The 21,780-nt window shown below is 41.2% G+C and overlaps 1 protein-coding gene across 11 annotated transcripts in view; it reads right to left on the bottom strand.

The window, feature by feature from the left end:
* Nucleotides 1-21,780, bottom strand: part of LOC137378257 (nuclear receptor coactivator 3-like) — a 295,743-nt gene that overhangs the window by 42,526 nt on the left and 231,437 nt on the right. For 9 of the 11 annotated variants that reach the window (XM_068048490.1, XM_068048497.1, XM_068048498.1 and 6 more), the window contains 6 exons: nucleotides 16,789-16,896; nucleotides 13,274-13,446; nucleotides 11,288-11,388; nucleotides 10,840-11,014; nucleotides 8,225-8,413; nucleotides 849-953 (listed from right to left, as the gene is read on the bottom strand). In XM_068048490.1, coding sequence (XP_067904591.1) covers nucleotides 849-953; nucleotides 8,225-8,413; nucleotides 10,840-11,014; nucleotides 11,288-11,388; nucleotides 13,274-13,446; nucleotides 16,789-16,877 — 832 coding nt within the window. In that variant the 5' untranslated portion in view covers nucleotides 16,878-16,896. Of the gene's footprint in view, nucleotides 1-848; nucleotides 954-8,224; nucleotides 8,414-10,839; nucleotides 11,015-11,287; nucleotides 11,389-13,273; nucleotides 13,447-16,788; nucleotides 16,897-16,983; nucleotides 17,071-21,780 lie in introns of those variants that run through there. The other 2 variants (XM_068048495.1, XM_068048500.1) reach the window with 2 other exon arrangements.

Below are 21,780 nucleotides of genomic sequence, written 5' to 3'. Positions count from 1 at the left end.
GGGACAAGACACTTGTGACAGAATTCTGGACAAGATGAAGAGCGCTATAGGGCGCCGACCGCACTGAGATGATCACTGGGGCATATCAAGCCTAAAGCTGCCAAAAGCATAGATGAGGATTTCAGCAGCAGTGGTATGAGTTTGGCATATAATTGGACAATATTGGGAAAGTGAAAGCAGGTAGTCGTAGGGTTTGAAATTCAGCTCAAGGTAGAACAGGAAACCAACATGGTCAGTTTCAGCTTGAATAATTAGCTGGGAAAGGGGATGAAATTGATGGCTGAAATGCTCAATCTTAAAACCTGAGCCTCAGTTAGCTGAAAAAATAATAACCTTGGTACTTGCTTTCATCTAATCAGTACTCAGTTTTGGATGATGTTCTTGGACCCCAGAGACACAAAGTAAGTAATGTGAGCACCAAACTGAGAAAAGCAAACTTCGACTTAGGTATGCTATTCAGAAAGTTAAAAAAAAGTGACCATATGAGTGTAACTGGGAGGAAAAGAGCAAAGTACTTAGAACATATTTATAAATAGTTTTTAGTTATTTTGTGCAGACAGTTGCAAAATTATGCATAGTTGCAAAATTATGAGCAACCAGAAATCAATTTTACACGTAAATAAGGCTTTACTTCAATGATACCTTACACAAGGTGATATTTTTAAATGGCCAGCAAAGCGAGTATGGAATTCCTGAGCTTCCAGTTGTTGAAGCTTTAAAAGAATGGCTTTAAAATAAATAAAATGTTATTACATAACTAATTTAAAATGGTACATGAATTAAATTAGAAGTTTTACAGCTTGAATAGATGTTTTACATTAATCGGGGTGCTTTCTCAGAGTCCTCACCTGTCATATCATGCCTTGTGACAAAGCTTTCAGGACTGGAGGGAAACTGCGATCTCTCCACCGGTGTAATCCGTCTTGCTACACAAATCATACAGGACTGCAGATCTGAAAATAGCATAACCAAATTTTTTCATTTCCAATTTCCAGGTTAGAATGGTTAACTCATTCTTTAGAACAACAAAATTCTTTGCAATTGACAATATTTCATACTATTTATTTGCCTGACACAAAACAGCTATAGGTTTCAAAACAGTAGAACATTGTTGCTCACCCAATCACCCCGAGACAGAACATTACGGCTGGTATAATAAAGCTAATTAGTGGGCAAATTGACTAATTGGAATAAGCATGAATCTAGATGAAAAACTGGACCAAGCAATCCATATTCAAATACTTTTGACATCGCAAAGTGTTAAGGAAACTTCCAGATTTCACCCTTGGTCTGTGAAAAGACAGACAGACTTGCATTTGTCTAGTGCTTTTCATGACTACTAGTTGTCTCAAAGTGCTTTACAGCCAATGAAGTACTTTTGAAGTGTAGTCACTGTTGTAACGTAGGAAACACTAAGTTAGCTGATCTCATCTCAGCCAGGCCAGTAATAGCAGTTGGTCTCAGTGTTGCCTAACTTGGAGAAAAGGGGAAGAAATAGAGTGGGAGGAGATGCAGAAATCTGGAATGTTGCTGGAACTGTGCGAGGACAGCCCAGGTTTAGCTGTGATGTTCTCCATGATGAGCTAGCCCACTGGAGCACATTATCTGTGGTTAGACATAAAAATGTTCACTGAGATGGTGCTGGAGACTGCTGATACCTATGGAACTATATCTTAGCATCCGTCACTGCCAGCAAAAATTGTTCTCTTCCTCATTACAGACTGCTTTCTTTATGATGCTGACTGACATACTGTGCATTCCCAACATTATCTGTTGTAATCTTAGCTTTCCAATTTTCCCTACTTACCTCCATATTTTTGTTTTGTGTGAAAATGTTAATTTTGTTGATTTATTGATCTTTGCAGATATTTAAGTATCACTTTAGGTCATTCCATTTAATCTAGAATGTAATGCAGTAATCAGAACTCTCAATATTGTTACGACCAGGTGAGAAAGGTGTCTAGGGGTCTTTCTCAGCTTTCACCTAGTCTTATTGTAACAGGGTTTTGTTTTAAACACACCGTGTTTTGAGCTCCCCCTTGCGGAATCCTTGTTCACCACTTTCCAATTATAATGCAAAGCAATGAGCACAAACAGGCTTTCTTAGGTTTAAAGAAGAAAACTGAAATTTATTAAAACTTAAACTTTAATTCGGTTAATGCTTACCGCGCCCCACGCTAGCATGCATACGCGATATGCACATGCAAATAGAGACAGCAAAGAGAAGAAAAAATAGAGAGGTTTGAGGCAATCTCTGAAGAGGAGTTTTTGTTACTGTGCTTCGAGCTCACTGTAGCCCTTGCTTGTAGATAGATCTTGCTTTTTAATTGGGGCCCAGTATTCTTCTTAAACCTTGTTCACTGTAGGAGACTTTTCTCTCTTGGGGTTTATCATTCATGGGATGTGGGTGTCGCTGGTAGGCCAGCATTTATTGCCCATCCCTAATTGCCCTTGAGAAGGTGGTGGTGAGCTGCCTTCTTGAACCACCGCAGTCCATGTGAGGTTGGTACACCCACAGTGCTGTTAGGAACAGAGTTCCAGGATTTTGACCCAGTGACAGTGAAGGGACGGCGATATAGTTCCAAGTCAGGATGGTGTGTGATTTGGAGGGGAACTTGCAGCTGGTGGTGTTCCCATGCATTTTTTGCCCTTGTCCTTCTAGTTGGTAGAGGTCACGGGTTTGGAAGGTGCTGTCTAAGTAGCCTTGGTGCATTACTGCAGTGCATCGTGTAGGTGGTACACACTGCTGCCACTGTGCGTCGGTGGTGTCCATATGTCTTCAATGGATTCCGAAGCTGGTGAGAGCGAGATGAGAGTAGACAGGAGCGAGGTCTCTTCCAGTCCAGCAGCAAACAGCTTTCTAAGGTCCAACACTGTTTCTCCAATTTAAAACTCCCTTAGTTGGCCAGCAGGTGGTCACATGACCGACTTGTTAGACCAGGTCTCATCTGTGTATTGGGGAGCAGGGACTGGTTCCTTGTTTCCAACACTGTCTGCTATTATGCAAAAAATGTCTTTCCAGTCAGGGGCTTGGCAACCCCTTGTAATAGGCCTTCTTTTCTTCCCAGCACCAATTTTAAAATTTAATGTCCATGTGGCAAAATATGTGGGCCTCATTTTTGGCAGGTGGGGGCCTGCATGACAATATAGACAGATGATGGAGCACTAATGGTGGCCAATTTGATTAAAGATGGCAGCTAATTTAAGTTCAGCCACAGTAAAAAACAAAATTAGCAAACAATGGCCTTAAAGATTTAGAAAACTTGAGTGTAGTCATGTTTCAGTGCAGGACCAGCATAAATCAGTTATATGCAAGTTTCCAGTTGAAACGCGACACTATGCTGCGGTTACTCCAAAAATTACAAAGAAATTCTGGGTCATCATGTTGCATGTATAATTTCAAAAAATGCAAAAATATAAGTATGGAAGCAAAGAACAAAAAAAAGTGTGCATTAAAAACAGCAGTTATATAGCATCCTGAACTGGAAATAGATCTAGGGATGAGACGGCATAGATAAATCTTTGAAACCATTATACCAAGTGCTTGCCTGTGGTAGAAAAAAAGCATATAAAAGTTACTGTCATATGCAGAGAATGACAGCACAAATTAAAAGTTGATGTTGTTGATGAAGATTCGTTCAGTCCTCATCTCATATTACTGCATGTTACCTAAACAAAGTAATGAGATAACTGCTCTTCAGCATGCACAAAAGCAAGCACCGTATGAGGAAATGTTAAGGAGGTATCAGAAAGGCTAACTGTACTTAAAGTCGATAAATGACCAGGACAGGCAATGTCACTGAACTAGTAATCCAGAAGTCCAGACTAATGTCCTGGGGAGATGGATTCAAATCCCACCACGGCAGCTGGCAGAATTTAAATTCAATTAATTAATAAATTCCATTCATTAAAAATCTGGAATTAAAAAGCGAGTCTCAGTAATGGTGCCATGAAACGATCATCGATTGTCGTAAAAACCCATCTGGTTCACTCATATCCTTTAGGGAAGGAAATCTACTGCCCTTAGGCTGGTCTCATCTACACGTAACTCTAGATCGACAGCGATGTGATTGACTCTTAACTGCCCTCTGAAATGGCCTAGTAAGCCACTCAGTTGTCAAGGGCAATTGGGGATGGGCGACAAATGCTGGCCTTGCCAGTGGCGCCCACATCCCTTGAAAGAATTAAAAAAACTACAGGCCAGTCAGTTTAACCAGGGTGGTGGGAAAGCTTTTAGAAACAATAATTTGCGACAAAATTAATAGTCACTTGAACAAATGTGGATTAATTAAGGAAAGCCAGTACGGATTTGTTCAGGGCAAATAGTGTTTAAATAATTTGATTGAGTTTTTTGATGAGGTAACAGAGAGAGCTGATGAGGGTAATGCGGTTGATATGATGTACATGGACTTCTGAAAGGTGTTTGATAAAGTGCCACATAACAGACATGTCAGTAAAGTTGAAGCGCATGGAATACAAGGGAAAGTGGCAGCCTGGATACAAAGTTGGCTGAGTGACAGGAAACAGTAGTGGTGAACGGTTGTTTTTTTGGACAGGTGGAAGGTATACAAGTGGGGTTCCCCAGGGGTTGGTATTAGGATGACTGCTTTTATTGATCTATAATTAATGAGCCAGACTTGGGTGTGCAGGTCACAATTTCAAAATTTGCAGATGACATAAAACTAGAAGTACTGTGAACTGTGGGGAGGATAGTGATAGACCTCAAGGACAGACAGACAGGCTGGTGAAATAGACGGACACATGGCAGTGAAATTTAACGCCGAGAAGTATGAAGTGATACATTTTGGTAGGAAGAACGAGGAAAGGCAATATAAAATAAAGGATACAATTCTAAAGGGGGTGCAGGAGCAGAAGAACCTGGGGTATATGTGCACAAATCGTTGAAAGTGGCAGGGCAGGTTGCAAAATCTGTTAATAAGTTGCGATGGAAATCCCACATGCCAAATGGAAAATATTAATTTCATCGTATGGAACGTTTCCAGAGACTTTTTACTGCACATTATTCCAAATAACTTAAAAGCAGAACAGCTAAAGATGGCCATGCACAATTTGCACATGAGAAGCCAAAGGCTGGCTGAGAGACAGAGGTAATTACCCAGTCCAGCTAGAACAATAGGGGTGCGCTCTGATTCAATCACTTACAAAATGTTTTTTTGTCAATTAAAGGCCTGCTACCCCCCTGGACCCGACGACGTGTCAGGTTTGGGTCGCTCTTCCTGGTCTGGCTTTCGGGCTCGGGGGCACACAGTATTACATTTTGCTCTGTTGGGAAGTTGAGTTTAATAAGATTCAGAAGTTGAAAAGCCGACCTGAGCTGGGAGTCCGGAACGTTAAGGAGGGAAACGGAGTCTGCGCAGCGAGCGTCTCTATGCATCATCACGCTCATGCTGCAGCTTCCTGCAGGTTTGGAATCAGAAGGTAGGTGAAGTGAACATTCCGGTGGTCGGGTCGGGCTCGGGTTGGATTGGGTGCGGGGGGAAAAAATGGAGGGATGTGGTTCTGTCAGGTTTGGGTCGGGTTTTTTTTTTCCTGACCTGAGCAGGCCTTTATTGTCTATAGTGGTCGTCAAAAGCCTCAGACACCCATTGACATTGAAAGAGCGAAAACATCACACCCACCCCACCCAACCAAGTATTTTTGCACAGCTTGAGAGAAGAACTTTGAATTTCAAAAAATCTTCCAGAAACTTCTGTTTCCAAACAAAGAGGTGGTCACATGACATACCTGTGAGTTTGTGAATTGTGCCTGAAGACAGTAACTGAACTCCAACGAAGGAACATCTCTCTCCTGTCTCCCTCTCCAGCAAAGTCCCAGGGGAGCCTCGGCTGCAGCTAAACCTCAAATCTACAGATCCTCACAGGCAACAACCAACAGGATGGATAAAGCCTCTCTTCGGCCTTCCGGAACCAGAGAAGCAAGCCCGAATTGTGCACACGGCCCAGCAATGATTTCAAAACTTCAATTTCACCTAAGGACACTGGGATTACACTTCCGTATTTAAATTCCCCATTTTGAAGGACTCTACACCAACCTCCCAACTCTGCCTTTTCCTGTGTGTGTGTGTGTGTGTGTGTGTGTGTGTGTGTGTGTGTGCCTCTCGTACGAACATGAACGTGGATGCATCATGTATTTTAGTCATTTTAACCAGTTTAGAGTGATAAGGTTAATAAAGTTACATCTTTCTTGTTTAAACTCAAGAAAACCTGTCTGATTGATTCATTTACAATTATAATTAGAGGTACAGTGAGCGAGTGCTCTGAGGTGGTAAGTTAAAATCACTGTGTTTAAAAGATAGACCCTGTTGTGATCAAACCAGAGAAGGGGAGAAAGGGGAGCCGGAGACCCCTTCCTCACCCGGTTGTAACAAAGGCATACAAGATCCTGAGCTTTATTAGTAGAGGTATAGATTACAAAAGCAAGGAAATTATGGTGAATCTTAATAAACACTGGCTCAGCCTCAACCGGAGTAGTGTGTCCAATTCAGGGCACCACACTTTAGGTAGGATTGAAGGCATTTAAGAGGGTGCAGAAAAGATTTACATGGTTCCAGGGATGAAGGACTTCAGTTACGTGGTAGATTGGAGAAGCTGGGGCTCTTCTCCTTAGAGAAGTTTGAAGGGAGATTTGACAGAGTGTTCAACATCAAGGGGGGATTGGACAGAGTAGACAGGGAGAAACTGTTCCCATTGGCAGAAGGGTTGAGAACCAAAGGACACTGATTTAAGGTGAATGCAAAAGAACCAATGGTGGCATGAGGAATATCTTTTTTTAGGCTGCAGGTAGTTCAGCTCTGGAATGCTCTGCCTGAGTGTGTGTGGTGCAGGTAGATTCAATCATGGCTTTCAAAAGGGAATTGAATATTTATCTCAAGAGAAAAAATTCCAGGTAAAGGGCTGAGGAGTGGCACTAGCTGAGTTGCGCTTGCTGAGAGCCAGCATGGACATGGTGGGCCGAATTGCCTCCTTCTGTGCTGTAACCATTTTATGATTCTATAATGTTGGGCTTGTCCTATGGAAAAAAGGGAAAAAACACTGAGATGACCCAATTAAAGATTTTAATACTATGAAGGTTGAAGCAGATCCATTTAAACTGTTTACTGGGTAGTTTAAGAAAATGTTCTAATTTCTGACCACAGAAAATGTTAACTTCTTTTAAATCTTGCTGTAGAGAGCTGTGCAGTAACTTTACCCTATTTCCCTTTCATGCTGCAACACCAGTGTTCAATTCCATTTGCCACTGCTCAGAAAATAAAACAGTCCATGCCCGCATGCAGAAAGACCTGGATAACTTTCAGGCTTGGACTGGTAAGCAGAAAGTAATATTCATACAACACAAGTGCCAAGCAATGCCCATCTCCAACAAGCGAGACTAACCAGCAACCCTTGACATGCAACAGCATTAACATTGCCAATTCCTCCACCAGTGATATCCTGGGGTGGGGGTAATGTGTCACCATTGACCAGAAACTTAATTGGACCTGCCAAATAAATACTGTGGCTACAAGAGCAGTTTACAGGCTGGGTATTCTGCTCAAAGTGATGCAGCTCCTGACTCCCCAAAGCTTTTCCACCACCAGATCACAAGTCAGGAGTGTGACTGAATACTCTCCACTTGCCTAGATGAGTGCAGCTCTAACTATACTCAAGAAGCTTGACATCATCCAGGACAAAGCAGCCTGTTTGATCAGTAACTCATCCACCACTTCAAACATTCACTCCCTCCACCAACAGTGCACCACGACTGCTGTGTGTACCATCTACAAGATGCACTGCAGCAACTCGCCAAGGCTTCTTCGACGGAACCTCCCTAACACGTGACCTCTAATGCCTAGAAGGACAAGGGCAGCAGGCGCATGGGAACACGATCACCTGCAAGTTCTCCTCCAAGGCACACATCATCCTAACTTGGAAATATTCCGTTCCTTCATCATTGCTGGAAAAATCCTGGAGCTGCCTACCTAACAGCACTGTGGGCGTATCTTCAACACACACTCTAGCAGTTCAAGAAGGTGGCTTACCCACCACCTTCTCAAAGACAATAATGCTGAGTGTAAATGTTGGCCTTGCCAGCGATGTCTACGCCCATGAATGAATAAAAAAGCCTCAACACTTGGTGCAAAGAACATTACAGCCAATTCACTAAGTGACCTACTTTAATAAAAACAAATCACTTGAGAAGTTTTATTGGTTTATTAGAGGCTTACCTTCACCCTCTTCAGTCATAGCCTTTGGCTGAGAAAGTGCAAAGCACTGCATAGTTTCATATTTCTGACGTGGCTCGTGGTTTCCATTTGACTCCTCTAAAGAATCATATGGCATCTGGACTAACATGCGACAGTTGAACGTATGGCTCTTCTGTCTCTGTGTTTCATTTGTCCAAGAAACCCCATTCACTGAGGGAAAAAATGAATACTGATCATGAGCAATAATACAGCAATCTTTATAGTGAACAAATCAGACGCAATCTGTAAAATCTGGACATATATGCATTGGCAGTATTAAGATACATTTGCAAACCTGTTAATAGACTAATAATTAATGGGGGGGGGGGGGGGGGAGGGTTATCATTGCATTGACAAGTCTTTAGGGTGCTCCAGGAATATCCCAGCTCCAATACCTTATTGCACCTAGTCATCCAATATACCTATACAGCAGTGCTGCACACTTTGCTCATGATCTGGGATCCCTGAAGTCATTTCTCATACACTAAAAATTTTATTTCTACATTTCTTTGGAGGTTTTCCTGAAATGTTTATAACTGGGAATACAAGTATAGAAACAAACATTAAAATGTTTTGCTTCAGTGTGTGCCAATATAAAGAATATACAGTCTAAAAAAAGAAAAAAATGTGCCGTATACAAAAGATTAAGTCGGTCATTCAATATTTTAACTTTCTGCTTTGCCACCTTTTCCTGTTGGAATATCCTCAATGCCTTAACATTTTTAAAAACAAACCTACTTTTTATCCAGTTTCTTCAGGTGCCAGTCATTCTCACTAAAAGTATCACCATTCACTGCTCACCAGTGTTCAAGGCAGTACCAAGGGAACATGAAGTTGAATAATTCACTACTTCAGAAATTCGGCAAGTTTGAAATTGGAATGGCCAGATGGAGCAGCAATTTGTATGTATAGGCTAAACTACATTACAATTGGTAACTTAATGTTATTCTTCCAACGTCCCACCTCTCCCACCCCATGAACCTCTGTATGCAAATTAAGTTAATCATAGTAGCACAACATATTAGAGGCTAGCAACTGCCAGACTTCATGTTCAATGTTATGCATTGCTTGTGGACCAGGAGGAGGAAAACTTTAGCCTTTCCTCGCTGCTGAGATCGGTGACCAGCCCCGCCCACTAAGCTCTGATTTCAAGCCTCCTGCTGGGATCTGACCCCATCTCCCTCCCTCCAATCTCTCCCTTCCTCCCAGTTACCAGGTTCCGTATTGCTGGGTCAGGAATTTTTTTTTTTTATAAAGCATGAATCCACAAGAAATCATGGCATGAAATGGGTCAGCTATAACCTTATTTCAACTGAAAATTTACATTCCAGGTAGGCGTTAATTGACACATAAAATGTGTTATTATGGGCCTTTTATGAATCTGGATACCATTAGTTGTTTATCAAAAAGGCTTTCTGCCAAAGGAAAGCACATGAAGTCAGTGAGTGAGCTTGAAAGCCTCAGCAAGCAGCAACTGTGAATTAAAACTGAATGCCCTTGATGCAAATGTACCTCTCACTGACAGCTACCATTATAGACTACTAAGCTGAAAGCTTTAAGATGCTCGTAAGGTGTCCATCTCTGAAGGAAATAAATCTTGCCTTAGACTAGTTCCCTCAAAAGTTCAAGAAGTCAAATGCAATCTCTGAGAACTACTGTGCTCTCCTGCCCCTGACCGTAACTGGAAGGAATGCAAAGGGGTGGGGAGCAGCGAGGGAAGCAGTCAAATGATGCTAACTTAAGGTGGTCCCAAGAATCAAAATTTAATTATTCCCAGTAATGGTCACTGTGACAACAGTCAGCTCTTACTTGGATCTAGTGAACGATCTTGAATATTACAGGAAATAGAAGGAAGACTGAGGAATGCTCTGCCTTAACTGTCACAACTCCGATAATAAAGCTCCAGCCACTTCTTTCACTGGAATGCTGCCGCTTCTATCTCTAGGTAACTTGATTTGTCAAAGATCTGAGTTGATTCATGTTGTCACTTTGCTTGGTCGTGTACCTTTCCATGGTGGTGTTGGCTATCCTGAGTCTCTGTGATTTGGCTTGAGCATACTTATCTGTCAAACATATTGATTGGAATAATAACCTTTCCATCTATGCTCCGTGAAGTTGGGTGCCCCCACCTGATAGCAAAGATTTGGATACCAAACCAAGACATATGAAGGAGGACAGGGGTCTGATCTACATACTTAACTCCCTAGACCACAATCTTAAGGCCTCAAATGGCACCTTTTTAAAAAATATACATCCTGGGACAAGGGAGGCTGTCTCAACTATCCGAGAGAGAAAGTGTAATTGCAATAGTATTAAAGACTGTACCGTGCTGCCATCACCTATGGGACGCATAATTAACTTTGAGTTGGAACTTTGCCTCCTCCAAAGAGATGAAAATGTTGTGTTGTTTGATCAAGTATTCTCGCAATACTGAGATTCATCTGGAACTAAGCACCTATTTCGAATACTGCCTAAGGACGTCAGTATACTGATCCTTGGGGAGAGGGGTACTTTGAAGTATGGCATGGTCACCTTAAAATTTCCTTGTCCACACACACAATACATCTGAACGTGGCAAATTAAAATACTCGTCCTACCTGTAGATTTTGGCAAATTTCGAAGAAATTCATCACGGTCCTCTTGGTGAAGGATGTTATACACACTAGTGTTCATAAGCTCCTCCTGTTTGTACTGAAGGTACTGGGTAACGTTTTCAGACACGAACACAATGTTTCCATCTCGATTGACCACAAACAGAAAGCCATCCAAGGCCTACAAACCACATAGAAAACCATGTCTTGCTGTGTAAAATCTCGAAGAATATTTATCAGAATTCACCACAGGGCTCATTTCAGGGCAGTAAGTGAAGGATGTTTTTTAAAGGATGTATGTCCAGTAGCATTCAGAGATTAATAGAAAAAAACTTTTTAGACCGAAGTGTACTTGAATAATTAAACTGTCCACTAGAAGTTTCTTCCAATTCAAAGGTGAAGTGCATATGCGCATAAACATGAAAATAAAATCTATTGTGCATTTGAGGCTTACCTTAAGTAAGAGAGGCCCCAATGAATCTTTGTCAATGACTCCTTGCCCTGTCGAAGATACATCCGCTTTCTGCACATCATCTTCATTTGAAGATGCTTTTCCTATGAAGAAAAACAAACATCTCTAACTGTACAGAGAAAAAAACAAATAGAAAGGCTGCTCTCAAGTTTCACTGCTACACCAATGTCCATTCTTTCCTAGAAGTAACCTAGGGGCATATTTTTTAAAGTTAGAGTTGTAAACAGAGCTCGAGTATAGGTTTAAAAAAAAGCAGTTAAAGCATTGCACTAGTTTCTTGATCACAAATCCATTACACCAGCTTCTGAGCTTAACAACTTTAACAATTTACTAAGTTCAACAACAAGTTGTATTTATATTGTGCCTTTTAACAGAAGAAAATCCCTATCTGCTTCATGAATAGGCATGTGGAAAAGAGGGATACTGAGTCAAGAAGGGAAAGTGTAGGAGGGGTGACCAAAAAAGATGAAATTTCAGAAAGTTTAGAAAAGAGAGAGTTGGAGGTGTTTAGGAAGGGAAATCCAGAAGGTAGGACCAGACAACTGAAGGCTCTGTCACCAGCGCTGTAGTCAGTGAATGAAGAGTTCAGAGAAGGATATAGAGTTGGTAGAAATTGCAGAGATAGGGTGGGACGAGGATGAGGATTTAAAGGTAAGGGACAAGAAACACATCAACAGTGTTCTATCATTCTCAATCTTATCACATGTGCAAGGAGTATGGAGGGGTGGTAATATTTCATGCAATCAATTAATTTTGATCATTACTTACTATATATTTTGGGAAATCAGAGTTTGAGTGAGGATTATTAAACATTATGTTAATTTATTATTCCAAAATCTGCATATTCTGATATTTCAGGTTCTATTTTTAGTATAAAATAATGGGAGAAAAATCAGGGACAAGACTGAACCCCCAAAACTCTGGGAAATTGAAGAAACTCAATAAAAAAGTACTTTTTTTTTTAAAAGTTAGAATGGCGCAAAAGAAAGTATGGAATACAAAGCTAAATATTCCAGCCACAACTTATGACTGGACAAAAAGAACTAGCCCCACTAAAGTTTAGCATCTAACGTTTGAACATTTCTCTGCAGAACTAACACATATGGTCCACCTTGTTCCAACAATTCCACTGAAATTAATTGTGGAACTTTGTTCAAATGGTCCAAATGCCAGCACACCATATTGGAACAATACCTTCAATCTCTTTGCCCTGGGAGCATATTGACAGTTTTTGGCAAATTGATATGAAGCAATTACAATACAACTTGTGAAAGAGGAGGGGGGAAAATCCACCATGCTGAAGAGTCATGAGTCATTTTTATAAGTAGCTTAGCCACCCAGAAGGGTGTAGTTAAACAGTGGCCCCAGACCTCCATTTACCTTTGTTCGCACCATAAGTCCAAATCAAAGCCTGCTGCAGACCTGCAATTGATGGTTAAAAAGGAAAGAATCTGATTTTGTACAGTTAGCTGCAAGTACAAACCCAACAGTGGCTTGCAGGACCCATCACTGCAGCAGCTGAGGTCCCAGTTTTTATAATTTCGATAGAAGTACCAATTGCCTGTGAACAATGGCATTCAATGTTAAGGTGCCCAATACTGGACACGAATTAACAATTTTGTTTAGAGGGAGACCATAAAGATCATTGCAATAGGAAGAGATCTTCTGAGACTAATATGGGAAAATTTAGGGATAGTGGGGGATTTACCAAGCATTTTATTGCCAGAAGGCACCACAATATTTTTCTGGGCTTCACTATTAATACCCAACTTTGAAGGCACTGTATTCCCAAAGGTAATTCATGTAAATTTTACAACAGCTACTTGCATTTATATAGTGCCTTTAATGTAGTAAAATGTCCCAAGGTGCTTCACAGGAGTGTTATCAAACAAAATTTGATAGTGACTCAGTTCACTGGATATTTCCCTCAGTAATACTACGTGGAAGGATTATAATGTACCAGATTACCTTGCTCCTTTATCTGACGAATCTGCCTCACAGTTTCTTTCAAGATTGCACATTTATCAGGTTTGACATTGAAGTTGTCAATGTCACTTAGGTTGGCAGAGATTAGTTCAGCCAGCTCCTCAATATATTTGCTCTCTTGCTCACGACGACGCTTTTCAATGCTACAGTTCACACTGTTAAACACAAGTTATACAGGATGGTGAATACTCTAATAATGACTACCAACATACAACCTTATAACAATCTAGTTCTTGCCAGAATACAAGATCACCAATTTGCTTTCAACACAATCCACATATTCTGTAATTTATTACTGCCACAAAATCAATGACTACTACTTGATGATGACAGAATGCTCATTCTACCAGAGTAAAGCACTGTAAGTTGTGTACTCTGAGTTAGCCAACAAGCATAATCAAGATCAATTTGGCATACCAAGATAAAAGCAAAATGCTGCAGATGCTGGAAGTCTGAAAAGTTCTGATGAAAGGTCACAGACCTGAAACATTAACTCTGCTTCTCTCTCCACAGATGCTGCCTGACCTGAGTACCTCCAGCACTTTCTGTATTTATGGCATACCAAGATAATATTTTCTAGAACAGGACTTTAAGAAAATGGTCAATTGAGAGGGTTTGTCAGCATGAGATTCCACAGTACACTTCAGTAAATTCACCAGTACCACATTGTCCTTGAAGGGACAGCAGAACCAAGAATTGGCACTACAGTAATGTTGGCTTATCTCCAACCCAAGCTTCTTTCAAACAAGGCTGAGAATGCAGAATTGGTGAATTTACCTCAATATTTCTTAGGTGGAGAGTATATGTGGCACTGAAATATTGTCAATTTATTCAGTAAACAGTAATGCTTTAAATTGTTGTGGTATTCACTTTTGTATTGTAATTTAACTTGCACTTAACTATTCAGTGACATCAATAAATTAAATCAACAGCTCCAGTGGTGAACCTTGTTGGCAAACGAACATTCTGGATTGACATTGGTTTAATAATCCCAATTCCACTTGTACCAAGTTCCCAATTTCAGCTACCATGGAGGAGTTGGTGCCAATCAAAAAGATCTGAAAACAAGGCATACTGAAACGTACATCAAGACAGATGGTTCTCATACCTCAACAGTTTGTACCTGAATGTTGTCGGCTTATCTCCGATCTCTCTGACCCATGCCTCAACAAGGCCATACAAATGGCAGTGGGATAAGTGAGTAGGATGCGAAGGAGACTGGAGGGATCAACTTCTGAGGGGTGTGCTGGGTGAGGCAGCTGCTGTGGATGGTGGGGCAGAGTTGCTGCTCTGGAGAGCCACTAACATGTCCCATGTTGGGTCCAGGAAAGTTGTCAAGTTGCTTGCAGGGAGAAATTGTCGGCTGGCTTATGGGGACGTGGGGGAGTTTCAAGCCTGGGACATCAGGAGGAGAGAGTAAACTGTGCCAAAGTGCAGGATCATGGGAGGTGTGGTACCAGAGAAAAGGGAGATGAATGGTGCCATAGCCAGGTGAAGACAATAGAAGTAGAAAAAAAAACAGGCTGGACTGAAAGGATAGTTAGAAGTAATAGGCTTTGGAGCGTTAGCCAAGGTGTGCACACAGATGCACGTGAAGGAAACCCATGCTATGTCAACAAGATGGAGATATAGGTCCGGTATGGAGGGGTATAGGAAGCGGGCAGAAAGGAAAGTCAATAAATCAATTATCTGAGGACCAAGAGAGAGCAGTGGACTAAGGCCTTGATGTAGACAAGTGAGGAAGTAGAAACTGCAACAGTCACTGGCGAGCTGAGGAGAAGCCCAGTTCCCATCTGGCAGAGAAGAATAGTTAGCTCTGACAATCATCAGAGGAACAAAGTACTGACCAAGCTCAACAAAGGTTGATAGAAGTCGAGAGAATTCAGAGAAGGAATGCAGAATTGACCAAGTGCCAGGATGATTGATTCAAGGATCTAAATGAGTGGAGGATGATCTAAATGATCCAGTGGAGGAGTGTCAAAGCCTATTAAAACACATCAGCATTGTGTAGTGGGTTTACTTTATATTGTGTGCATGGTGTAGAACACTGAAGTGTCTGCAGGTACCATTGATACAAGTACGGGTTTGTTTAATCTGAGACTTTTCAAGCAGCTTAAATTGTCATCTTCTAAATAAACAGCAAAAAATAATCTCTAATTTACAATGTTCCTGAAAATTGAATATAGCAGTTAAGTGCGTCCACAACTCAAACTATATCTGCAAGTGATCAAGTTCAGCACAGCGAAAGGATTTGAAATTCAGAATTCATATCATGTCAATATTGATCATCTTAATTAGCTCACTGATGAATATGGGGTATTGGTTCATCACTTCTAAGGTTCTGATGCCACATTATGCTCACTGTTGCACAAACAACTTTACAAGGAAATTTCAGCGCAAGATCACAACGGAAAAAGATGGACAGGTGATGTGTCGTAATTTACAGCATACGTCACTGATCATATATATATATATTTTTTTTTTTAATATTGTAGTACTGCAGTCTTCCTGAAGGTGGCAGCACTTAGAACTTATTCTGATAGTTGGCCTGGAAAACAGTATTTTGGTATCTAGGACATTGCCTTGCAAGCCAGAAAATCTTTCACTCCTCAGACATGTTTGACGCAGTTCAACTCACTACATTGTTTGTGCCAAGACTTGGTGTTGAACAGTTGTGTAGTGTAGGTTGTGGCAGATTCCACCTGGACAAGCTTGAAAATACATGTATAAGACAGCTGTATTTTTTTTCTGCAGCAACTCTAAGAAAATTCTCATGGCAGCTCAATCAGCATTTTGGGCAGTGGAGAAATTCAGATCAAGAGTCCACAACCAGCTCTAACTCCTGTTGACCGAACACTGCCTTAGGACCTAGTCTGGAGAGGTATTTATACCAGTGGTGATTCCCAAGAAATCATTTGGCAATTCATTGCACCAAACTGAGAATATATTTGAACTAGTTTCAGAGCTATTTACCACTATGAATGATCAGCTTACAAGCACACATTCTAAATGCAAATGTACTAAGAATCTGAAGAGATAACAGACTACTGTACACCAGTGTAACTGGTAAATTGTTCCATATTGTATTTTAAAACTGTTATTTAAAATCAAGTTATACAGAGGTGCTGATATTCTGACACTGATTAAAAATGCTTATTTTTTGTGATAAGCCTGGGGTAACCCAAAAGCCACTTTCCCGAGGGGGAAAAATAGGAAAGGAAGGAGAGAAAAATCAAATTCCTTCTCCAAACTGACCCATTCACCAGACATTTGCAAGAGATTCTCAAACAGGACATCTGATGCCTATACCACACTTCTGAGACTCACTGCAGATGGCTACAAATAGTGAAAATGTAATTTTGGAAAAATGGATTGCCTAGGGGAGGCGGAGGGAAGAAAGGAAAATTTACTGCTTGCTCCCTGAATTATAATACTGTCGTTGACATTTAAAATCAGATCAACCTCAAAAGATACCTTTATTAAAGCTTTTCACATACCCTGATCCCTGAGCATCAAAGGAAGAAAGTTTTCGTTTCCTTGAATCAGAATTCACCAGATCCAATGCGTTTTCTCCAGGTCCACTCATCTTAAACACATATCAGCGACTGCAGAACAAAATTTAAGAGTTAAGGAATCAACTCAAACACTACCCTTCTTTATAAGAGGCCACTGATTAGAAGAATCTTTCTTACCCAAATTAACAAGTTAAAAAACATTCCAAAAATTCACAAATAGCTTTATATGTCTGATCATGCAAGTATCAGAGCAGTAGGATATCTAATGTACCAATATGATTAATTTTAATCAAAAACTAAGCATGCCAAGCTTAATCATGGCCACAAAATGACTAGGGCTTGTGCTTTCACATTGTGCCACCTCTGCAGAGATGCATTAAGTGCGTCATTTTCCATTTGTCCTGCACGTAACCCTCATTTCCTTTCAATTTTGAAAGAAATAGTTGGTTGACATTAAAGATGACACAGTTACTGTGTTCCAGTTCTTACCCCATTTGCATAAACAACTCTGACAGATGATAGCCTGAAATACACGTTTCATACATCTGATTTAATACTGGAACTAATCACACCTCACTGTGTGAATACATATGTACAAAGAATGCAAAAATGCATACAGATCTCAGCCTGTGCTGGCTGCATTGGGATTCCAGCTAGTTAAATGAGGCCTGAATTCATGGTCAGAGTCCAACCTGACACCAAGGGATACGGTGAGACTCCCTAGGGGAAATATCTCATTGTGTTCCTTTAAGAGTCAATTCTGACCTTAACCGTCAATTTAAACTATACAAGTTTGGCATTGGTGTAATGCCAAAATCGCATCACACCAACAATAAACTTATAATGCTGATGCACTCTTAGAAAATATTCAGTAAGGAGCCACTGAAGATAACCAAGGCAAAATGGATTGTGCTGAAGTTATAATAATTTTCATTGTTCCAAGGTTGCCAACAGTCACGATTCACAGAATGTGTTTAAAACTTAGAATTCATTTGGGAAAGTTGAACATAATTTTCTATCCTTAAATTGCCAGCGGAAATCATGAACATTAAAACAAACTCCAGGATTAGGGGGCTGAATCACAAGGGTTGGCAATGCCTGATATAAACCAAAGCCATGCTTGCCAGAGAATTGGATAAAGATGGATTCTACTATACCAAGGTATACCCTCCCAAAATGGAGAGATATCTTGCCAGGCCTTTTGCAAGATTCTGGCTGGGGCGACATAAAAGTTGTCATCACTAAAGCCGGACCTCTGGTTCCACAAGAATGCAAGAGTTTCTGCAGTTCCTCCTCGATATTTTGCATGGACCCAAAAAGTCTGCCAAGTTTTATAAACACTTCTCCTTCTGAAGCTATCTTCCTGTCAGCGTCACCATCTTGACGCCCTTTTCTTATACACCAAAGTTCAAGGGAATAAGTATCCGTCTGGTGTCGTAACAGGATTAGTAAAGCAGCATTTGGCTTTAAGAAACCTGTGTTTGTGCAGTGGCACAATCTATCTTTATTTCCAGCAACCACCAAAGTTAGTTTAACAAATCAGCATCAGCTCTCTTGATACAGTCTCCAGCAGCACATTATATAAAAACTATATTTAAAAATATACAGATATGAAATTTTTTTAAAATAAGTATGTCTAAAAATATATTTCAGGCAAGAGCACTCGCTGTCCTTCCTACAGGCAGCAAGTACAGCATCCACCAAACTTTCACAAAATCTCAATTACTGTTAGTTAGTTACGAGTAATTTTTCCGATTTGCTGGAAAAAGTTATTTTCCCTCATATTGCTGCTTGGTTGTTTGGGAGGGAACCCTGTGATGGTTAAGCAGAGCTTCCTGTAAACAAGGGGCGGAAGTTGAAGGTTTTTTTCCCCCCTGTAATACTGGTAGATTCACTGAAGTAAAGCAACTGAAACCAAAACAAAAGAACATTCAAATCTCACATCCAGCCAGTTTAAAATCATTTATTCAGCATGTTTAGAGTCATTCCTGAATTTGATTTTCTGCTTCATAATTAACATATAAACCATAATATATTTTTTTTTTAAATGGTGCTTTACAAACGAATCCATTAAGTGCAGTAATGTTAATTGTCTTACACACAAACTGGGTTTATCCTGTGCATATGGAACAACCGGATGTTCAATAATTAGACTGTTCCAAACATAGACGCACTAAGCTTTATATAAAAACTGGGTAAAATAATGGAAACTATACTATGGCGCAGATTGGAGACATATCTGTGCAGCAACAGCTTAATAAGTAACTACGGAGCTTGTATAATAATCGTTTAATAAGTAACAGCATGAAGTTAGCAGGAAAAGTTCTTGCTCAACCAATCTACTCGGCTTCTTTGAGAATGTTACAAGTAACAGATATTGGAAGGGGTTATGATGTAGTTTATTAATAGCTTCTGAGAAGCTAAATAAAGGCCTAAATCAAAGACTACATGGAAATTCAAAGCAGAATTATGTGACTGAATAAGAATGCTGATCAAATAAATGGGAAAGCGTACAGTGAGGGTCATACTGGCAGGCCAGAAGAAATGCAATAATGTTGAGTATTAGAGGTCAGTGCATGGACCTTTGACATGTCTTATTTACATAAATTCCCTGGATGAAGCAACAGATTTTAAGCACATTACTTTTGGAAACATGACTAAAATGGGGAATGCAACAAGAACAGTGAATGCAGTTATGGTCTTGTAAAAGGATTTCGATCTGTTTTACAAGTAGTCCAGTCAATGGGAATTTAAATTTAAAATTTAGAAATGCGAAGTATTACATATTGGAAGAGTGAGCAACAGTGGTACACAACAAAGGGAGACAGACTTTGAGAGAGACCTGGGAGTGATGGACAAAAGAGCTGAACTCAAAAGGTGAAGTGAGAGTGACTGCCCTTGACAGCAAGGCAGCATTTGACCAAGTATGGCATCAAGGAGCCCTAGTAAAATTGGAGTCAATGGGAATCAGGGGGAAAACTCTTGTGGTTGTTAGACGTCAATGGTCTCAGCGCCAGGACTTCACTGCAGGAGTTCCTCAGGGTAGTGTCCTAGGCCCAAGCACCTTCAATTGCTTCATCAATGACCTTTCTTCAATCATAAGGTCAGAAGTTGGGATGCTGGCTGATGATTGCACAATGTTCAGCACCATTTGCGACTCCTCAGATACTGAAGCAGTCCATGTAGAAATGCAGCAAGACCTGGACAATATCCAGGCTTGGGCTGATAAGTGGCAAGTAACATGCGCACCACACAAGTGTCAAGCAAAGACCATCTTCAACAAGAGAGAATCTAACCATCTCCCCATGACATTCAATGGCATTACCATCGCTAAATCCCCTACTATCAACATCCTGGGGCTTACCATTGACCAGAAACTGAACTGGAGTAGCTATATAAATACCATGGCTACAAGAGCAGGTCAGAGGCTAGGAATCCTGCGGCGAGTAACTCGCCTCCTGACTCCCCAAAGCCTGTCCACCAGCTACAAGGCTCAAGTCAGGAGTGTGATGGAATACTCTCCACTTGCCTGGATGGGTGCAGCTCCAACACTCAGGAAGCTCGACACCATCCAAGACAAAGCAGTTGCTTGATTGGGACCCCATCCACAAACATTCACTCCCTCCACCACCGACACACAGTGGCAGCAGTGTGTACCATCTACAAGATGCACTGCAGCAACACACCAAGGATCCTTCGACAGCAGCTTCCAAACCCACGACCTCTACCACCTAGAAGGACAAGGACAGTAAATGTATGGAAACACCACCACCTGCAAGTTCCCCTGCAAGCCACACCCCATCCTGACTTGGAACTATTTGCCATTCCTTCACTGTCGCTGGGTGAAAATCCTGAAACTCCCTTCCTAACAGCACTGTAGGTGTGCCTACTCGATATGGACTGCAGCAGTTCAAGAAGGCATCTCACCACCACCTTCTCAAGGGCAATTAGGGATGGGCAATAAATGCTGGCCTAGCCAGCAACATCCACATCCCAGGAACGAATAATAAAAAGATTTCTCATTTACAACCTAAGACATTAGAGTGCTCCTCCAGGTTCCAGAAGAATCAAGTGGGGCACTGTTGCCCCACCCTTCCCCCTCAGTAATTGCCCTTCTCCCCCTCCACCCCAAACTCTGCTATTTGCAGCAAGCAGCTTGCTGGTGGGCCTCGAAATGGCTTAAGCCATTGAAAATTACAATCGAATCAGGTGTGGAGAAGCAATGAATTAAGAAAACAGAATGTTTGAATGCATAACCAGAGAACTAAAGCAGAAGAATACAGAAATTATGCGGAAACTTCATATCGTTTCTTATTCATACCATTCTTAGCACACTGTGTGCTATTTTGGTTGCCACACTTCAATAGGGGTATAAATGCATTCGAAAGGATGAAAAGAACAAAGAACAGGACAGCACAGGATCAGGCCATTCGGCCCTCCAAGCCTGCGCCGATCTTGATGCCTGCCTAAACTAAAACCTTCTGCACTTCCCGGGACCGTATCCCTCTATTCCCATCCTATTCATGTATTTGTCAAGATGCCTCTTAAACGTCTCTATGGTACCTGCTTCCACCACCTTCCCCGGCAACAAGTTCCAGGCACTCACCACCCTCTGTGTGAGGAACTTGCCTCGCACATCCCCTCTAAACTTTGCCCCTCTCACCTTAAACCTATGTCCCCTAGTAACTGACTCTTCCACCCTGGGAAAAAGCTTCTGACTATCCACTCTGTCCACACCGCTCATAACTTTGTAAACCTCTATCATGTTGCCCCTCCACCTCCGTCGTTCCAGTGAAAACAATCCGAGTTTATCCAACCTCTCCTCATATCTAATGCCCTCCAGACGAGGCAACATCCTGGTAAACGTCTTCTGTACCCTCTTCAAAGCCTCCACGTCCTTCTGGTAGTGTGGCGACCAGAATTGCACGTAATATTCGAAGTGTGGCCTAACTAAGGTACTGTACAGCTGCAGCA

Source organism: Heterodontus francisci, chromosome 16, assembly GCF_036365525.1.
Source record: "Heterodontus francisci isolate sHetFra1 chromosome 16, sHetFra1.hap1, whole genome shotgun sequence".
In the NCBI taxonomy this organism is placed as follows: Eukaryota; Metazoa; Chordata; class Chondrichthyes; order Heterodontiformes; family Heterodontidae; genus Heterodontus; species Heterodontus francisci.
Note: the sequence above shows the minus strand (reverse complement) of the source record. Positions and strands in the feature narration are given on the sequence as shown.